At 39.5% G+C, this 18,770-nt stretch overlaps 2 protein-coding genes across 3 annotated transcripts; both read left to right on the top strand.

The window, feature by feature from the left end:
* Positions 1–6,899: 6,899 nt before the first annotated feature.
* On the top strand, positions 6,900–12,121 carry LOC104414818 (5'-nucleotidase SurE). 2 transcript variants are annotated; one of them, XM_039301130.1, is made up of 11 exons: positions 6,900–7,089; positions 7,428–7,522; positions 8,342–8,406; positions 8,822–8,865; positions 9,670–9,747; positions 9,867–10,020; positions 10,201–10,335; positions 10,808–10,861; positions 10,935–11,080; positions 11,924–11,949; positions 12,001–12,121. In XM_039301130.1, exons 1-9 carry the CDS (start codon positions 6,959–6,961, stop codon positions 11,019–11,021), a joined length of 843 nt encoding a protein of 280 aa, XP_039157064.1. In that variant the 5' UTR covers positions 6,900–6,958; the 3' UTR covers positions 11,022–11,080; positions 11,924–11,949; positions 12,001–12,121. The 2 variants fall into 2 exon arrangements, with proteins under 2 accessions (XP_039157064.1, XP_010024305.2); XM_010026003.3 differs by having other exon boundaries at positions 11,924–12,121.
* A 753-nt stretch (positions 12,122–12,874) lies between these two features.
* Positions 12,875–18,491, top strand: LOC104414819 (imidazoleglycerol-phosphate dehydratase 1, chloroplastic). The gene is made up of 8 exons (XM_010026004.3): positions 12,875–13,214; positions 13,301–13,425; positions 13,730–13,834; positions 14,115–14,207; positions 15,186–15,260; positions 16,506–16,568; positions 16,741–16,850; positions 18,141–18,491. Exons 1-8 carry the CDS (start codon positions 12,971–12,973, stop codon positions 18,166–18,168), a joined length of 843 nt encoding a protein of 280 aa, XP_010024306.2. The 5' UTR covers positions 12,875–12,970; the 3' UTR covers positions 18,169–18,491.
* The last annotated feature ends 279 nt before the right edge of the window (positions 18,492–18,770 follow it).

The following is an 18,770-nucleotide window of genomic DNA, read 5'->3' as shown; positions in this document are numbered from 1 at the left end:
ACTATCCTAATGGTTTACACATTGAGCATGATAATTTAGTCTCTCACAATATAATTTACTTCAAACTTAAACTTCAGTCTAATCAAAATGAAGTTAAATTAATTAGCGAGAAAAACTATCCCAATGATCTACTTGAGCATGTTAGTTTAGTCTCTAATGGTCTCTCCCAAAATATAGTTTACTCATTGTTTTTCACTAAATATAGTTTAGTTATTGTGCATCCATCAAACAAAATTCAATTTAATCAAAATAAATTTATAAAAAAATTAATTTAGAGAGATAAACTATCCAATGATCTACTTAGTCCCAAAATATAGTTTACTTCTTGTGGGTCTACCAAAAAAACTTCACTTTAATCGAAATAAAGTTATCAAAGTAAATTAATTAGTCAGAAAAACTATCGCAATGGTCTATGGGATGGTAATTTAGTTTCCCAAAATATAGTTTACTTCTTATGTGTCTATTAAAGAAACTTAAATTTCAGCTTGAGTTTAATAAAATAAAGTCATCAAATAAAGTAAATTAATTAAGGAGAAAAACTAATCCCAGTCAATGCATTGTGCAGCCTGTGGTAGTTAGCACGTGTTATTCTAGGGTTTACCTCCGTTATCCCGGCCTTTCGGGCTGTCCGTGCTGATACGGTGTGTGCGAGTTCTTTGAGTAATAATAATAATAATAATAATAATAATAATAATAATAAAACTTCACTTTAATCAAAATAAAATTATCAAAGTAAATTAATTAGCTAGAGAAACTATGGCAATGGTCTATGGGGATGGTAATTTAGTTTCCCAAAATATAATTTACTTCTTACGTGTCTATTAAAGAAACTTAAATTTCAGTTTGAGTTTAATCAAAATAAAGTTATCAAATAAAGTAAATTAATTAAGGAGAAAAACTAATCCCAGTCAATGCATCGTGCAGCCTGACGAGTTTGAATTATTGGTGCCATTATGGTCGGCAACTGGTTGCAATTAGATGAGGTGATAAACCAAACCAATAAAGATAGAGAATTGCCCTTCTTTCTGACCTAGTGACCTCTTCTGATTCCCGCTCAGCACTCGTTCCTGACCGTTGAAGTGACGGGACTGCCATCATTTGCAGGGGTGAGCAGCCGGACTGATGGATTTACGCGATTTTCCAAGGGCGTCCGTCTGAATCCTGGGCGTCTGAATCCTGATCCCGTCGCTCTGACATCGGTGATTTTCGATTTGATTCTCGACGAGACTGGACCAGACCGATGATCTTTTATTTTTATTTTTTTTATCACGTAAATTTCTTTTCCTTCCCGTTCTCCTCTCTCCTTCCTTCCCGAGTCCTCTCTCGTCTTTACCTTTAGAAACCCTAGAGCTCTCGCCTCGCTCGACCTCTCGCCTCTCAGCTCGGCAGAAGACGACTTGGAAGAGCCGTGACTCTCACGCGTCTCCACATCTCCCTGAGTTTCGTGGCTTCAAGGTTTACCCCCACACGTCTCCGCATCTCGTCGTCGTTTCTTTCTTTTTAGACTGATTATGTTGTGGGTCCTTCTACTTTTCTGAGAAGTCGTTGGGCATTGCATCTCTTCTTTGTTCTTACATGTCAACATTTTCAAGGACTGGATGCATTTCTCCTTTTGCTTTGCTTTAACTTCTCTTGGGTTCGCGACATTTTCACAAAGCTCCTGGTCTAGTCCCGGTTCCTGGGTGGGACTAGACCAGAAGCTTTATGAGTTATTTAGGATCTAGCGAGATTCTATTTTCCCCGGCGATCACACCATGTGCTTCCTCCATATTGTCCATCCTTATAAAGTATTTATAGATTCAGACTAATCGACATCTTTATCGATGGAAATCTAAAGGTCCCGCTGGTGTTGAATCATTCTTAGCTATGCACTCGCCAACGACTTTGAGGAGGTCAGCTTATCAACCACCGGAAATGACCATGGGCACGGGGTTAGGAATTTGGAGTCGTGTGAGAGCAGTAGCGACCACGAGGGGAGATCAACGAAATGTCGTGGAATTAAAGAAGTTTAGCCTTAAAATAAACAGAATAACAGGAGAGAAAAAAATTGTAAATAATAAGCAATGTTTATTACATGAGTTTGCCTTTACTTTATGAACTTGCACTATTAACACGGTTAGGTATTTTGTTTTGGACCATTGATTTTAACTTCATGATTTGATCTTTCTACTTTACTTGTAGTTAATTACCCAAATTGACAGTCCAAGTCTTATCGATATGTATGGTCAAAGGAGTATATGGATAGAGAAGTGGAGGAGGAGGTAATAGTGCTGCTCGAAAAAATTCTCCCTTGGATCGACCAATAAGGAGAGGAGGAAGTGAGAAGTTGGAAAGTAGTGAGAGTTTTTAGTTCTTACAAGTAAAGGATAATGAGAGTTTCGCTGATAATTGAGATCGATAGAAACATGGTGAAAAGGTAGAATATAATGTAGCTTGAAAAGTAATATCTTGTTCTTCCAGGACTACATCATATTTTACCTTTTCAGGCTGCTTTTATTAGTCTCAATTATCAGTAGAATTTCCGTTATCCTTTACATGTAAGGTTCCGAAACTCTTACCACTTTTCGACTCCCTGTTCATCCAAGGGAGAATTTTTTCAAGCAGCACTATATTCTATGAGTCTCTTCCTTTTTGCGTATGGCATCGCCACTCCCTTTGGTAGCATCTCCACTTCTCTATCCATATACTCACACATCATTATTGGTTCTCGCCCCCGCTCCCGCCACCGCCACTGCCACTGCCACCTCCCCCTCTTCAATCTCCACTTTCACTTGCAATGAGAAATGAGTGAAAAATGCAGACAAAGAGGAACAAAAGAGAAGCAAAAGCTAAGGGGAGATACTGTTGGCAAAAGCAAAAGGCGACGGAGAAGCTGGGGGGTGAGGAGTAGGAAGAAAAGAACGGCAAAAGCTCATAACAAATTATCCTCAACCTGTGGTAAGCATACTGACTTCAATAAGAATATTTGTTATGTGCAAATTAGAGACATATCGTCAAAGGGGACTAGTCCATGCGCTTCAATATTAGTCAAATTGCATCATGTGCATTGGCTGCTCAATATGAAATTTATGCAACGGCATGTCATGCAGATGAGCTTGCGATGCATGTGACCTGAACTTGCCACCCTCAATTGGCTGAAGATGCAATGTCAAAAGATTCTCTTGATTTTGCTCCAATTACTTTAGAAAATGTTCGCAAGACAGAAAAGAAAATTGCTTCTCAAATTCGCAACACATATTTATGAAAGGCTTGAGCATAAACTGGCCTAGGTGGACATAGATTAGCCTAGGTGGACAGAGATGCCACCAAGAGGCTCAGACTTGAGATTGGTCAACAAGATAAAGAGCTCCAAGAGCTTGTGATGGGGTTGCCATCTTTAGCTGTTTCCACATTAATGGAGAATCACGACCCTTAGAAAGGAGACCCCTTGATCATGGGCTTCAACAAAAGACACAGGCTGAAGGTGGTGAAAGAGAGAAAGTTGAAAAGAACTTCGAGGTCTACAGCTTGAGAGCCTTCAGTTAAGAGAAAATATGTGAGGAGAAAAGAGTTGAGATACCACAGCTTTACCCAGAGAAGGGGCTGAGGACTCCTCCATTGATGTAAGAGTACGCCAATTGCCTAAAAAGTCCTGCAAGAAGGCCTTGAACTTCGAAATCGAAGAACAGCCAAGAGAGAAACAGACTAAGAAGAGACTTTGGCCTTGCATGTTTTCATTTCTCAAATCGTTTATGAACAGATTTTTTGTTTTTTTGTTCCCCGGAATACAAAAAGAATGTAAGTGAGAAACAAAAAATTGTTTATTGTTCCGTAATCGATTTTGAAGAAACGATTTTTTGTTTCTCCTTTCTTCTTCTCTCTCTTCTCTTTCTTCTTCTTTTCTCTTTGGCCGGTCGCTCATCCGGCGAGGTTGCCAATGCTCGGCGCCGGCCGCCGAAGGCCGCCGACCGGGCTGAAAGAAGAAAAATAAAAAGAAAGGAAAATGAAAAATAAATTAAAAATATTAAAATTAAAATAAACAAAAAAATTAGCAAACATGTTTCTATTTATTTTTTATTCCCTAACAAGTTTACCAAACGCATCTTTTAGTCAAAAATTGTTTCCTGCATAGAAATACTTTTTTCTATTTCTATTCCTAAAAACAGCTTTTAATAAAACGTTACCGAACGCATCTTTCTCTTATTACTTTGGCATTTGGCAGTGCATTGCAGTTGCATGGACCACCTATCTTGCCCAATAACCAAAGCACTTTCGACAGATTATCAAGTACCTAAGTGAAAAGTGACAGATCCTTTGGGTTTTGCTGGTCCAGCCGTGTTCGAGAGACCTTAATGTATAAACTAATCGAATTCTTCTTTTCTCACAAGGACTCAAACAGAGTTATTGTGGAGACAGATGACCTCTGTAGATGCTATTGTCAAATAATCGGAGTACCCAGATATCAACAGAGAGACAGATGTGATTCAATGCATAAGCATCTTATAAAATGACAAATCATGAGCACAATGCACTTATTCTCTATTAGAGGGATGGAAGCATCGTGCCTTTCGACAATTCATTTGGTCCAATGAAGAAGCCACGCCCATGCCAAAATTTGACCTTGATGAGGAAACCGATGAAGTGTGGAAGGTTCTTTCGGAAAATATAAGTAGCGAAGGTATTGATGGAACAAAAGAAGAAAAGACAAGATGGTGGGAGGAAGAACAGAGAGTCTTCCAGGGGCATGTAGACTCATTTGTTGCCCTTATGCATCTTGTAAAAGTTATATTATCTATATTTGAAGGCTCTGTGCGACTCCTAAAATCAATCTGCCCACTAGGTGGATTATGATCCAGTCCACCTCCTACCAACTTAAGAGAAGTTGATTAAGTTTTTCCTCATCACAGCCCAATCAATTTACCTCCCACCCGCTCATGTGAATTCATCTTTGTGCTCGCTTGTCTTTTTTTTTTTTTTTTTAATGAATGTAGTTAAGATCACCGTCTTAGGTGTTCTAGAATTTGATGATTTCGATTTGCTGCTGGAATTCCTTCTCCATCTCACTTGTGGAGCTGTCGGTTTTTTCTTGCTAAGTTTCTTTTCCTCGTTCTAAATTGTGTGATCGACAGGGAAAGATCAGCTATTAGCCACAACATCACGTGGTGTCACCCTCTTGCGACTAGGCGAGTGAACGTCGAAGGAGTAATTACATTCGCAGTCGCGGGTTAGATCACTTAAGCCTTACTCGATCGAACGCTCACTCGCTCGCTCACCCGGATCGTAGAGAGAGGAAATTTCTAGAGAGAGGAGTTTTGAAAAGAAATGAGCTTTGTATTAGTGAAATGTTGGATGATTACAAATGAGGGGGAGGGCACCCCTTCTTATACTTGATGTCCTTGGATTACATTGGTTGATCTAGAATTTATCTGGCGGACGAGATCGCACTGTCGCAACTACCGACATTAATATCAACTACCATCTACTGACATAAATAGAGCTAGAGACTTCTAGAATACGACTCAATGACGGTTTCGCCCTCCCTTGGAAAATTATGGAAGGAGACTTGTTGGGAATCCCATCGAGCGCATGAGGTCCTCCTCGTCACAGCACGGTTCTTCATCTTCGAAAACCTTTTGGCTGTGACACAAACTACAGAATATGACTTACGGCGCCAAGGGACCATTCCGAGGTATCATGTTTTCTTGCCCATATCATTGTGCCTTTCCAAATGCTTTATGTTATTCAACGCAAGTTTCATTTGTGGAATTCTTGAAGTGCATCAATGGCGGACTCTGTCATACTTGACAAGCTCAAGCTCTCGCCGAATTGCCTAGGCGATGTTCCAATGTTTTAGATATGTTGTAAGGTCCTTTGCATTTCAATGCCTTATTATCCATCAACTCGTCCAGTAATTTCTTGAGGCGGATCAATGGTGGACTCCGTCAAATCACTTGACAAGCTTGAGCCCTTGCTAGTGAGGGTTGAGCCCTCATGGCCTTAGAGGTGTGCCCTCATGGTCTTTGGCTAGGGCTTAGCAGCCCTCGACTTGCAGTTGGTGATGACTTGGGTGAGAGTTATGACCCTTGCTAGCGGTGGGTACTTTCTCACTTCGGAGTGTTCGCTTTTGAAAGCCATAGAGAAAGGCAATTGGTCCTTTTAAGTTAGAAATGAGCTTTTTAAAATGCAAATTATCCTTATTATTATAATTTAAAGTTTCATTATAAAGTAAATTTGGATAAAAATAGTGTTTGGAAATATTATGCTTGTAAATGACTTTTCTTATTTTCTAATTGACAAAAAGGAAAAAATTCAAACCCTTCGCTAAAGACCTACAAAGGGCTCAGGTCTCTATCAACGTAAATTTGGTGCCAGCAGCGGTTGTTTGAGGTCACACCACTGTAGGTGGCCTTCGGTTGACGGGGTCGATTAGGGTGGCGTGATCTCATTGGCCTCTCACAACCAAATTTGGTCACGTCGGCCGTCCTCACGCAAAGAAGACAAACACCAAACAGTTATAACGAGGGCAAAATCTGGAAAATCTAAAAAAATGGTGAGGGTAATTTTGGAAAAAAAATTACTGATCTATGACTTGTATGCCAAAAAAAGCCAAAGGCCAAGGTACCCAAAAACTTGCTCGGGCTTTCGGCCTCGCCAAAAACCTAAAAGTTGGCCAATGGGCTTTGGACAAGCCTTGCCCGAACCGGCCCCATAAGCCCGCCCGACCCGAACGCACCGGACGACTCGTCGTCGTATCCCGTGAAACCACTTCCCCGAAAACGCCACCCAAACCCAACCACCGTTGGACGAATCTTCTGACCACAAAAAAATAAACAAAGACCGCCGTTGACGAATCTTTTGACCCATGAAAAAAAGAAAAAGAAAAGAAAACCACCATGGACGAAAAGCAGAGCAATCAGAGTCCGACTCAACCGGCGTCACGTCCTCTGCTTTCTTTACTCACTCGAACGCGAAGAGGAGGATGACTTCCGTCGACCGGCCGACCGTCATGGTCACCAACGACGACGGTATCGACGCCGCCGGCCTGCAGTCCCTCGTCCGCGTCCTCGTCTCCTCCGGCCGCTACAACGTCCAAGTCTGCGCTCCCGACGCGTACGTCGTTTGCTCAACTTTATTTCACTTTCTGCCGTCGCATGCTTGCATACATGGGACGCAGCGGAGCTCCATCGTACGAGTCACGACCTTCTATGGTTCTCGGATTCTGTTGTGCGGCAATGTATAGCCTGCAATGCTCATGTGAATTCATCTCCGTGCTCACTTGTCTTTTTTTTTTTTTTTATGAATGTTGTTAAGATCACCGTGTTAGTTGTTCTAGAATTTGACGATTTCGATTCGCTGCTGGAATTCCTTCTCCATCTCACTCGTGGAGCTGTTTTTTTTTTTTTTTTCGCTGAGTTTCTTTTCCTCGTTCTAATTTGTGTGATCGACAGGGAAAGATCGGCTGTTAGCCACAGCATCACGTGGCGTCACCCTCTTGCGGCTAGGCGAGTGAACGTCGAAGGAGCAATTGCATTTGCAGTCGCGGGTTGGTTTACACTTCCTATTTGTTTGTAATTTTTGTGATCATTTTCAGCTTGCAATGTGTTGTTACAAGATTAAGATTTGTCCCTTTCTTTGTTTCTGTGCCTTAATCTTACTTTAGGATTTGAAATGCTCGTGGCTTCTTATGCTATACGTGTACAGGGATGAGGCAATTTTCTGTGAGAGGCCTGGATACGTAACTTTGTAAGAAAAGGAAGGAAAATGATGTACATGTACATGGTCCTGGTAGAGATTGAATATTTGCGAAAGTGAGGATAATTAGTTTGGAAGAAGCAAGAGAAGAGTTTTATTCCTTTCCAAATTGGGAAGGCTGAACCTTATTCCTACTTTTCTCAATTTACTATAGTTGTTGTAATTGAGGTATGAAGCTCCTAGGAAGCTTTGTATCTCATTACAGAAACCAAAACTTTTGCTACTTATTGCGAAAGTGCTAGTTTATTTATTCAAGATGAAAGGATGGAGAGTGATGCATCTGGGATTAGCACCTAGATGAATTGCCGATGTTGCAGAAGACTCTCGCATACTTTTGTTTTTCCTAACTTCATATAGATGATGTTTTCTATCTTGGGGTAACGACATTTTACATGTGAATAAACTATCACTTTTGCAAATACCATAGTTCACTTGACATTGTATGATGTTCTTCTTGCCAAACCTCTTTTGAAAATTTTATCACCATTAATCAGCTTTAAAGAGAACTACGCAATAATAGCCTTGATCCTTCAACAAACACTCCCAACAAGGTTGGAGAGGCCCTATGTTGGATTCCATGTTCTCCCAGTAATGGCTTTGCATTTTGCAGGGACACCAGCAGATTGTACTTCATTGGGAATCTCTAAGGCACTTTTCCCCTCGGTTGCTGATCTGGTACTTTCAGGCTTTAACCGGGTAGTCATAACTGCATCAATGAGCATGAGCAAATTATAGTACAAAAATCTAGTTTTGGCTAGTTTTTCTGCCCATCAACTCTCTTTGAAAGAAACGCTTTGCCTCCTGTCAACAGAGTTTGTCACAAATTTTGCGATTCTGAATTGCGGATTCAGTCATTCTGTTGTATGAACAGATGGAATGTGGGTAAAAAGCACTAACAATATGGTGATAAGCACCACACGCAGAGCCCCTTAACGTTCTGTCATTTATACCTCTTTTGTTGAAGTGTATTCACATCATGAGAAAGTTGCAGTTGCTCTTTGTTTGATTGAGCCCTGTTGTTGTTCTTTCTGTGCTACGCGACTTGATTTTGATGTTGTCTGTCTCATGCATTCCTCTTATCTCTGTGCAGGTAATCAGTGGTATTAACATGGGTAGCAACTGTGGATATAACATGTTAGTGCAATTTTGCCTTCTTTGTCTCCACAGTTTTGTACTTAATGCAATTTTATTCTAGATATTCCCTTCTAAGTTACTCATCTTGTTCCTGCTTATCGTTCATCCCCAAGTTGGGAAAATAATGAAGCAGAGTCACATGGACTCTCCTTGTTTTATAAATAACAAAAAAGTTGGAAAAGAAAAATGAGATCACTGCTTAATCTTAAAATTGGGAAGAAATGGTTACAACTCTTCAACCATCAAAAAATGAATTGTGTGTCAGAGCCAATAAACAAGACATTCATATTGTGACCATTACTTGAACAGTTGTATTAGACAGTTGTCTGAAATATTTTTTTAGATTAACACAACTATTTATACTAAGTAATAGAAAGAGCATGATGAGTTGTATCCGATGTACAAACTCACAATATGCAACATGAAGTTTCTGAAAAGACAGGATGCATAAGTATCTCATTCTTTACGTAATAGGATGCAGAGTGCAGCTTTCTGTAATATTTCTACGAAGTTTTAAAATCTTAGCTTTTTCGTTCTTCAGGCCACGTTTAAGGTCCATATATGTGGTCATTGGTTGAGTGGAAAAAGAAACGTTGTGATTATTTTACATTGCTCGGCAGCCTAGCCTCTCAAAGGATACATAATTGTATAAGTATCTCGTTTTCTTGAATTAGGATTTTTGAAACTAGGCATTCGTCTAAACAAGAACTATCAAATAGAATGACGCCTGGCAGTCAACAGGTGACTATTATATCCACTGAAGTCCTTGCCCTTTCTTACAATTTTGGCAGCATGATTTTGCAGTGTCTATTCTGGCACGGTTGCTGGTGCTCGTGAGGCATTCTTCAATGGGGTGCCATCTATTTCAATATCGTATGATTGGTGGGCATACTGTTAAACTAATTGTTTCTATCAAGGCCATCTCTCATTTAGTTCCTATTCATCCTTTGGCAAACAATTTCATTTCTCTTGCATAGTAATATTTTGTATTGGAATTCCAGGGTTGGAGGTATAAGCAGCGTGCAAGACTACACACTTGCTGCTGAGGCTTGCTTACCTATCATTGGTTCGATTTTGTCTGAGATCAAGAAGAGCAGTTATCCCAGAAACTGTTTCTTGAATGTAGATCTGCCGACAGATGTTGCAAATCATAAGGTAAAGGGGCTGCTGCATTTTTGGGAAAACATGAAATGCCTTAGCTGTTCGGATGCATCTTGTGCTTCTCTCTGAGCTTTTGCGTCTTTTTATTTATCCTTTGGGTAACTTAAAACAGTCATTGCCTGGTCAGCATTGTCTCAAGGTGGTAACATTCTCCATTTCATGTGCCCACAAAAGGGCTATAAGCTCACTAAGCAGGGTAGAAGCACAAATCAGGTGGGATGGGAACCAATGACCTCAGACATGCATGGAAGGCAGATGTTATCAACAATGGCGACAACTATGTCTCAGGAACATCTTCTATTTAAGAGAGTGAGAATCTTAACTTTGATGCCTCGTATTTTTGTGTTCGCCATATTTATGCTTTTTGGATTGGTTCAATGATCTCAACGGGGTAACTCATGAATATGCTTGGTTTTTTCCTTTAATAACATCTTAAGATTTACTATTCTTGCCAGAATCTCTGATAAATGATCACAGCTTAATTTTGATATCAGGCTATGAAAACAAATAACACTTGCATGAATTCTGTTGCGTTTGTCATATTATGGTTTTGTCCTGTATCAGTTGAAAAGAATTTTTTTTCAAATAAAGATGCTTTCTGAAGTATTCTTACACTTTAAGTTTGTTGGTTTTGTTTGTCTAAAATTAAAAATGTTTTGGGTTGGTTGAAAATAGTGTTTTTCCAAATAAAATCTACCTTATGCTCTAAAGTCTTCTTACACTTGAAGTTTGTTGATCTTGTAAGACTTAAATTAATAGTGTTTCTGTTTGAAATTTCTAGGTGAGAGGAGCCCAAGTTGATGATGCAGATCGTCGATCTCTGAAGGAAGGATTTGTATGTAGTCTGCTCTATCTAATGAAATCATTTGGTTTTAGCATAGGGCATAACTGATGCATGATTTTGCCAGATCACTGTTATGCCTCTTGATGCTCTTTCCCCAGCGAATGTGGAATGCGAGACTTTTTTCAAGGATTGGCTGCCAAAAGTGGCCTAATGCCCTTCACTGGCTTCCTAATGCTGTCTGCCTTTTGTGACCAATACAGATGAGTCGAGGTGTGTACCTTTCCATTTGTTACGCAGTCTATCAAGAATTTTTTAATTTATTTATTATTTTATTGTGATGATCATGTTTTCCGTGAATTGCATCTATGGCATCATGTTAGACGGAATTAGGCTAGGATGTAGATAGTTCCGAAGCATTCTCCTTTCTCCTTTCTTCTAACCTGTTCTTTTGGCTTGATAAATTTACTTTGGTCGGTTCCAGTGAAGAATCTTTTTGGTACTTCGTATTATCCAAGTTCTGATAATGTAAATGACCGTAAATAATTTTAAAGAACATTGGTAAGTTAAAAAAGTGGAGTTTTTCTTTAATTTTATTCCTGAAAAATAAAAAAAGTAGTGAGGACAAACCGATTTATCAGTATATCTATGTTCAACTATCTTCTTTTGTACGAGAGTTTTCTTACTGTGTACTGGGTTCAGTGCTTTCAGTTACCATCTAAATAATTATGTCAATGGTACAGGCATCAATCTCATATTTTGGACAGTTTTGGTTTTCCTTCTTTTCTCTAGTGAAAAATTAACTTTTTCCTTTCGAAAACGCTGGGGCAAAACACCAAGGAGAGAACAAAGAAGAAAAACTTTAATTCTTGGGTTCACTCTCTTCCACGACCAAATTAAAGAGACATTTAAAGAGGCATCCCCTTATATTCTTAGGCTGAGGTGAAGATGTTTAGTGAAACTTAAGATCGAACACTTAAAATAGTAAATCTCTATATAAATAGTGTATCTATATAAATAGCGTGTCGATTTAACAATTGGCTTTAATAGATAAAACAATGAAAAGAGTTATTTGCTATTTTTGTGGTCTAACATAAAAATTGCCCACTTATGCAGGATTGCTTCTCTATGTAGAGAGTGTATGCTTCCAACTCAAGTTATTGTCAAGGTCATTCTTTTTTTAAGCCATGTCTTGTGCCATCTCTTTGCCTGGGGATCTTTAAGCTCAGGTGCAAATTGTCAATGTCAAGTATGAATTGTACAAGCTTTCAATTTCCCAATTAATGCAAACGAGGGTATGTTCACATTTGACTATTTAAAATAATGGCATCTTCCCAATGCAATTTATGTGTAGTATTGATCTTAATGTTGCCCTTTTAAAATTCATTACCCTGCTCTGTCGTGAAGGTTCACTTACAGTAACATTAGGACTGTGCTATTATGTTATGTGTGCCTTTTTTTTTTTTTTGTTATGTGTGCCTTTTGCTTTTGGAAATACCAAAGACATGCTTAAGTTTTACCTTTTGAGGTCACTTTACACGTTCACCTCAAGGATAAAGTATCCTTATCCTTGTATAGTTTACTTTAAAAAAAATGTTATTAATTTTCCAAAAACACCCATCCTCTTGAATTCTACATCCACTTCCATTCAAACAATCACTTTAAAAATGAATAATTTCGAATACATTTTTTCGAAAATAATTGTTCGTATTGCTAACAAAAACAGATAAACAAAAAACTATCTTTTATTATTTATAAATTTTTTTTAATATAAATTGTTATCGATAATGAAAATATTTTTTCTTAATTAATTATTTCAAACGATCACTTTGAGAAAAATAAGTTTTTGGATGAGTTTTGAACTAGATGGACAATGATCGATCATGGACTAGCATTTGCGATGACCACTTTGATCTTTGATGGGCCGAGTGGGCCCATATTCAGCCGACACCTGGCCAACACATTTCCGCGGTGCCAAACGCCAAGCGTTTGTCATGTCAAAACTTCCAAGTCAACGCCGTGGCCCAAAATATCTTTTCTCCGTCGCAAATTGAGGCGAATCTCTTCCTACCTAAAAAAGGGCGCCGTTTGGCTCCTTCATCCCGTCGTTTCGCCCTTCTGGCCATCGTTTCTCCGGGAGCTCGCCTGCGAACCGCAGCGCGAATGGAGCTCTCCCTCCCTTCTCATCTCGCCTCCTGCAATCCCACTCCCTCGGCTCAGCTACCGAAGGCCGTCGCTAGGGTTTCTCCGGTGAGCCTCTCCGGCGGCGCCTCTCGTATCCGCCTCTTCTCCGGCAAGGGCCGCCGCTCCATGGAAGACGCTCCCGCCCGGAGTCCCGTTGTCTCGTGCTCCTCCTCTCTCCAGAACAACGGAACTCCTGCCCCGGCAGCGCCTGCGATCGGCACCGGTATGTTTGTGCAAAGTTCCTAGATTGTCGGATTCGAGCTCGATTGAGTGCTTTGGTTTTGATGGCGCGTGCGGTTACGTGCTCAGGTAGCCGGATTGGGGAGGTGAAAAGGGTTACGAAGGAGACGAATGTGGCTGTGAAGATTAACTTGGACGGCACGGGGGTCGCCGATAGCAGCACTGGCATTCCCTTTCTCGATCACATGTTGGATGTGAGTAGTATATGGGGTCGGCTTTCACTTTGTTCTGCTTTTGGGATCGATCAATTCTTGTGTGCTATATGCAATTTATACTGTTCATTGCAAGAGATGGAGAGTGACGACTTTGTTATCTTTTGATTTGTGTGGTGCTCATTTCAATACTTCCGGTTGGTGTAATAGAGTTAGTCATGCACTGGCTGGAACTATAGTGCCATTGCTCATAGCTGTGTTACCTTCTGAGTTGATTCCCTAAAATGCTTCGTGTCTGTTGCTGGAACTTATTTATACTGAAAATGTGCATGTCTGTTTGTATCAGCAACTTGCTTCGCATGGACTGTTCAATGTTCACGTAAGGGCAACTGGTGACATTCACATTGACGATCATCACACAAATGAAGATGTTGCTCTTGCCATTGGAACAGTGAGTATTTGCTCCTTCTCAGACTTTAATTCCATGGTTAGCTCTATTGTTGCCGAAGAAGAATCATCTAACGGAGGTGGTACTTAATAAATATATTAGAGAATGTGATTGTGAGATGTTCCCCTCTGACTATCCCCTTTTGTCTAGCTATACTGTCACTGATCCTTTTTTATGAATGTATTGACTTGTAAAAATTGGAATATCATTTTTAGTGCGAAATCCAACTATTCCCATGTTTCCACTGATCCTGCTATAAAGCTCTTTTTTCTCTGGTCTGTAGGCTTTGCTGCAAGCACTTGGTGACAGAAAAGGGATACACCGGTTCGGTGACTTTTCAGCTCCTCTGGATGAAGCACTCATTCATGTTGCACTGGTATCCGTACAATCACTCTTGAGTCTTCTAACTGGTTTTTGTCGACAACTAACCACACCACTCGACTTAGGAAAGAAATTCGCTGGTGAAGCTACTTCATTTATCAATTGACAGTTAGGCCATTAAGTCATTTTGGTAGATGCAGCTAACAAGTATCTTTTAGTAATGCATTACTGAGAATGAGATGAGGAAAAAATGGATGTTGAATCAGATGAAGCAAGGACGGGTTTGAAATTTGAAGTTGCACTAATCAGTCCTAAGCACCACAGGCTTTTCTTTTCAGAAGAATTATGACCTACAGAAACTTCATGTTCAAGCCACCTACACTGAAATTGCTTCTAAATTAAGTAGTTTGTATAATCATTTGCTGATCACCCCATAAAACCTTTTCATGGGGCCTTGTAGTTGTGCCTCTTTATGAGTTGCGTCAAAGGAAGTGGAAATGGACATAACATAGAAGTACATTTGAGTCAAGTTGACAAAGTTTGTGTCTTGAACTCAACTGAATTAACAAGTACTTTACATCAGTTTGATTGAGCTTGCTTTTGAGCTCAGTCTACACATGATAAATTGTTCTTAGATTTGGAGTATAATATATAATAGAAACACATAGAAATTTCGACTGCATGATTTAATTCATGAGGAGCTTGAGTATATTTCTCTTACAAATTAATCAGGTCAAAAACCTCTAAAGATCCTAACCAATGATGCTGCTCAAGATTCAATTCTTTCTTATGATTTAGATTCTGGGAGATTACAGATCTAAGATATGGGATGGGGTTCTGAATTCAACAACAATGGATTCCCTACACTACACTAATTCATATGCTAACAGCCTTCTTGTTATCTCTGAAACTTTCCTGGATAATATAGCTTGGCTGACTGTAAGGTCGTGCCTAGAATCTCACAATTCTAGATGTTTATCCATTCAATTCCCTCTTTCTGAGTTTAGTGATGTACTCCATCTTTCACGTACAGGATTTATCTGGCCGACCACATTTAAGTTTTGATTTGCAAATACCAACACAGAGGGTTGGAACATATGACACTCAGGTATTCTATCATCTTGTTGGAATTGTGTATGCATTATGCATGTATCTCCAATTTTACTTCCCAGGATTCCATATATATGAATTCATGCAGCATCTAATAGAATTTCTGCTTCTTTCTCTATTCCTTATGCTTATAGGATGTTTAGTGCAGGGGTGAGCATGGTCCGGGTTGGTCCGGGCCACCCCCTAACTCTAGGACCAACCCGTACAGTGCGGTGTCGGTCCTCACTTTTTAGGACCGAGGACCGACCCTATTGAGCACGGGACCAAGGACCTGACCCAGACCCAATGGGTTCGGTCCGGTTCGGCCTATGGTCAACCCGAGACCGATCGATAATTTTTTTTCGTCTTATCTTTTTATACTCCATAAAAAGCAAACCTACACATTCAAATTACACATCCATCGACAATGCGGCATTGTACAACTAAACTATAAATACCAATATATATTTAGCAAATTTAAAATAACACAATAATAGAAATTTCGTACTCCGCTAACCGCTCATTGAGATATGGGACAAGATTGAAAGTTCTTGTAATCATCTATCTTTAATATTCATAACAACATATGCAAAAGCGTTTTCCTGCATTTGATCATGTAGAGTTCACTTAACCAAAAAATGAGCTTCACACCACTTGACTAGCAAATCACCGTACCAACCGCAACGGTACTACTCTACTCTTCAAAAACTTCTACCATTTGACACAAATTGAAAAGCAAAGTGTAGCTAAAATTTATTAGTAGAATACAATTAAACCATAAAAAGTTCAAAATACTTAATATAAACCATGAATATATAACTCAACATCTTGTTAATTCACTTGAACTTCTAAACACCTGAAAACAAAACAAACAACACATAATTAATACTCAACAAAAGTTTTAAATTGAAATTACTATTAGTGTTATTGATAGAACATCTCAATATAATATAATATAACAAACATTTTACTTAGGTTTGAATATATATAAGAATTATAAATAATATAATATAATATAATATAATATAATATACAGATTTGGTCCAGGGGTTGGACCGACCCAAAATTCTTAGGACCAGGGGACCAACCCGCACAGTGTTGGTCATGGAATTCCAGGACCAAGGACCGACCAGGTCCCCTTGGGAACCGGACCGGACCGCGGGCTGGGCCGGTCCAGGGTCGGTCCAGGGTCGACCCTAGACCGCTGCTCACCCCTATTTAGTGCAATGTTAATGAGTTCTGATTGAATTATCTTTTGTATCAGCTGGTGGAGCACTTTTTCCAGTCTTTGGTGAATACTTCTGGCATGACACTTCACATAAGGCAGGTAAATATTATTTGTCCTTATTGTGGTCCTTTATTTACTCCACTAGTGTGTAAAACAGAGTTGAAGTTATGTCTACTTTCTCATGATACTCAAGATGGTTGTATAATTATTATTATTATTTTTTTTTTTTTGCTTGCTCATTCTAAAATATTATTTCAATGTTTGAGGGCAGCTAGCTGGAAAAAACTCACACCATATTATTGAGGCAACATTTAAAGCCTTCGCAAGAGCTCTTAGACAAGCTACAGAATATGACTTACGGCGCCAAGGGACCATTCCAAGGTATCATGTTTTGGTTCCCATATAATTGTGCCTTTCCAAATGCTTTATGTTATTCAATGCAAGTTTCGTTTGTAGGAATTTTTTTGAAGCTATTGTAGAAAAGGAGTTGTTTGAGTGTTTTGTAGAAATTTATCACTTCTGCAGCCTGTTCAAAATGACTTCTTTCAGCACTTTTTGTGGTCCCACTGACTCAGCCCTTTCAATGAATCAATCAAGCAGACTCCAGCCTACTGTAGACTCATGTGGCCTTATGATTGAGATTGGTATTGAATGTTTATGATATTAGCATTTAGCAGATAGTTTCTCAGTATACCATTACCTGTGGGTTCTGGAAATGCATATAATAAAAATTTGCTTGAGTTTTAACCCCTTTGACTTTCTGCTAGAAGTTGGCTTCTCCCTATAAAACTTGCAATTCCAGTAGCTTTTCCATGAACCTTAGTTGTTCTTTCCAATATTGAATGACTAGCCTGACATTTCTCTATTATATTTAGTCCCGTTGAACATTTTGGGATGCTTCTGTATTTTAGGGAGTTTCTATGTTTTGTCAATAATAGCGTGTATGCTTTTCACTCAAAGTCACTTCTAGCTTTGCGAAGCACGAACTCTGTTTGTACATATGACAGAAGCATCATTTATCACATCAGGCTTAAGTTGCTTTCTGAAATGCACACAATCTTAATGTATGTAAAGAACATCCTTGAAAATTATCCAAAGTCACAGATGCATATTGGGCGGTTTTGGAAGTCTGGAAAATCTTCCTGGGACATGTGACATGAATGAAATCAGTAGAATGAGTAGTTGAACAGGCGAGGCATTCCCACCTACCACAGAAACAATCTCACATGACCATTTCTTTCACTTTTATCCAGCATCATCTTCTTTTGGCCCCTTTTTTGCCCCGAAATATCCTTGCTGGATGGGACCATAATTTTTGTTAGGTTGTAATGAGAGTTTAATTTAATTGCTAATCAGCTAGCTAGGTAATGTATGATCGACTTGAATGCTTGACCAGTCCCCATACCCTTGTCTCCTCTTCGGCTGAGTCCTCATATCCCAGATTTTGAGGTTAGACAAGTCAGACACTCAGATGCGTGTCCATATTCGATGCTGGTGTGTGAGTTCAGGCAGCATAGGCTAGTTGTGCAGCTCAGGGAGATTTGATCATCTGTACGATTAGTTGCCTTTCGTGCATTTGCTGCATAGAGATGGTTTGATTATATAATCTGGTGATTGACTGGTGCCATAACTTGAGCAATGCTCATAACTACATGCAATTCAATTTTGCAGCTCGAAAGGGGTGCTATCACGTACTTGATGAGGACAATCCTTTCATTGAACTGAAGCTGGATTTGGGTAGCCCTTAAGAAGCAAGCATTGTTTGATCGATTGGGATTGTCAAAGATTTCTCAATGTACTGCTGAAGCAACAGAAACAAGAAACAAGAACCAGACGTTTTTTTTTTGGTCAGAAAAAGGAAACGACTTCCATTACTGGGAAAAAGTAGGTGGATACACTTCGTTTGCTTCAGAACATAGAAGCTCTAAGAGAGCTGGAGGTGGTTGAATAACCCAATTTTGTGATAATTTGTTTTTTCTCTGGGCTCTAATAATCCAGTCAGCAATCCTATTAGACCCTCTTAATATGGGCTAACTTTATATGTTCGAAAGCCTTGAGAAGTGAGTGGGCTTGTTTGATGAGCCCTTGAACTTCCCAGGTGATCTGTGCTCCGCAAATAAGTGCGCTTATCAGATCAGAATGATCTGATTCCACTTCAGGTGGTACTTCAGTTCGTGTGGAAAAGTACCTTAGGGTTTCCACCATGGCTTGTGCCTCCGCTTGAGCCGCTGAAGACGCCTTAATAGATTGCGCAAAACCGTCAATTAGCCTTCTAGAACTATCACGACAAACACCTGCCAC

The sequence above is a fragment of the Eucalyptus grandis genome, chromosome 8, assembly GCF_016545825.1.
Source record: "Eucalyptus grandis isolate ANBG69807.140 chromosome 8, ASM1654582v1, whole genome shotgun sequence".
NCBI classification, from domain to species: domain Eukaryota; kingdom Viridiplantae; phylum Streptophyta; class Magnoliopsida; order Myrtales; family Myrtaceae; genus Eucalyptus; species Eucalyptus grandis.
This window is presented reverse-complemented; position numbering and strand designations above follow the sequence as displayed.

What these genes read in the sequence shown, in the direction of transcription:
- LOC104414819 (XM_010026004.3), top strand. Translation starts at nt 12,971, where the DNA reads ATGGAGCTCTCCCTCCCTTCTCATCTCGCCTCCTGCAATCCCACTCCC. An exon ending in TGACACTTCACATAAGGCAG is followed by an intron (nt 16,569 to 16,740) that starts GTAAATATTATT and finishes GTTTGAGGGCAG; the next exon opens with CTAGCTGGAAAAAACTCACA. An exon ending in CGCCAAGGGACCATTCCAAG is followed by an intron (nt 16,851 to 18,140) that starts GTATCATGTTTT and finishes TCAATTTTGCAG; the next exon opens with CTCGAAAGGGGTGCTATCAC.
- LOC104414818 (XM_039301130.1), top strand. Translation starts at nt 6,959, where the DNA reads ATGACTTCCGTCGACCGGCCGACCGTCATGGTCACCAACGACGACGGT. An exon ending in CAGATGTTGCAAATCATAAG is followed by an intron (nt 10,021 to 10,200) that starts GTAAAGGGGCTG and finishes TGCCCACAAAAG; the next exon opens with GGCTATAAGCTCACTAAGCA. An exon ending in AACATCTTCTATTTAAGAGA is followed by an intron (nt 10,336 to 10,807) that starts GTGAGAATCTTA and finishes TGAAATTTCTAG; the next exon opens with GTGAGAGGAGCCCAAGTTGA.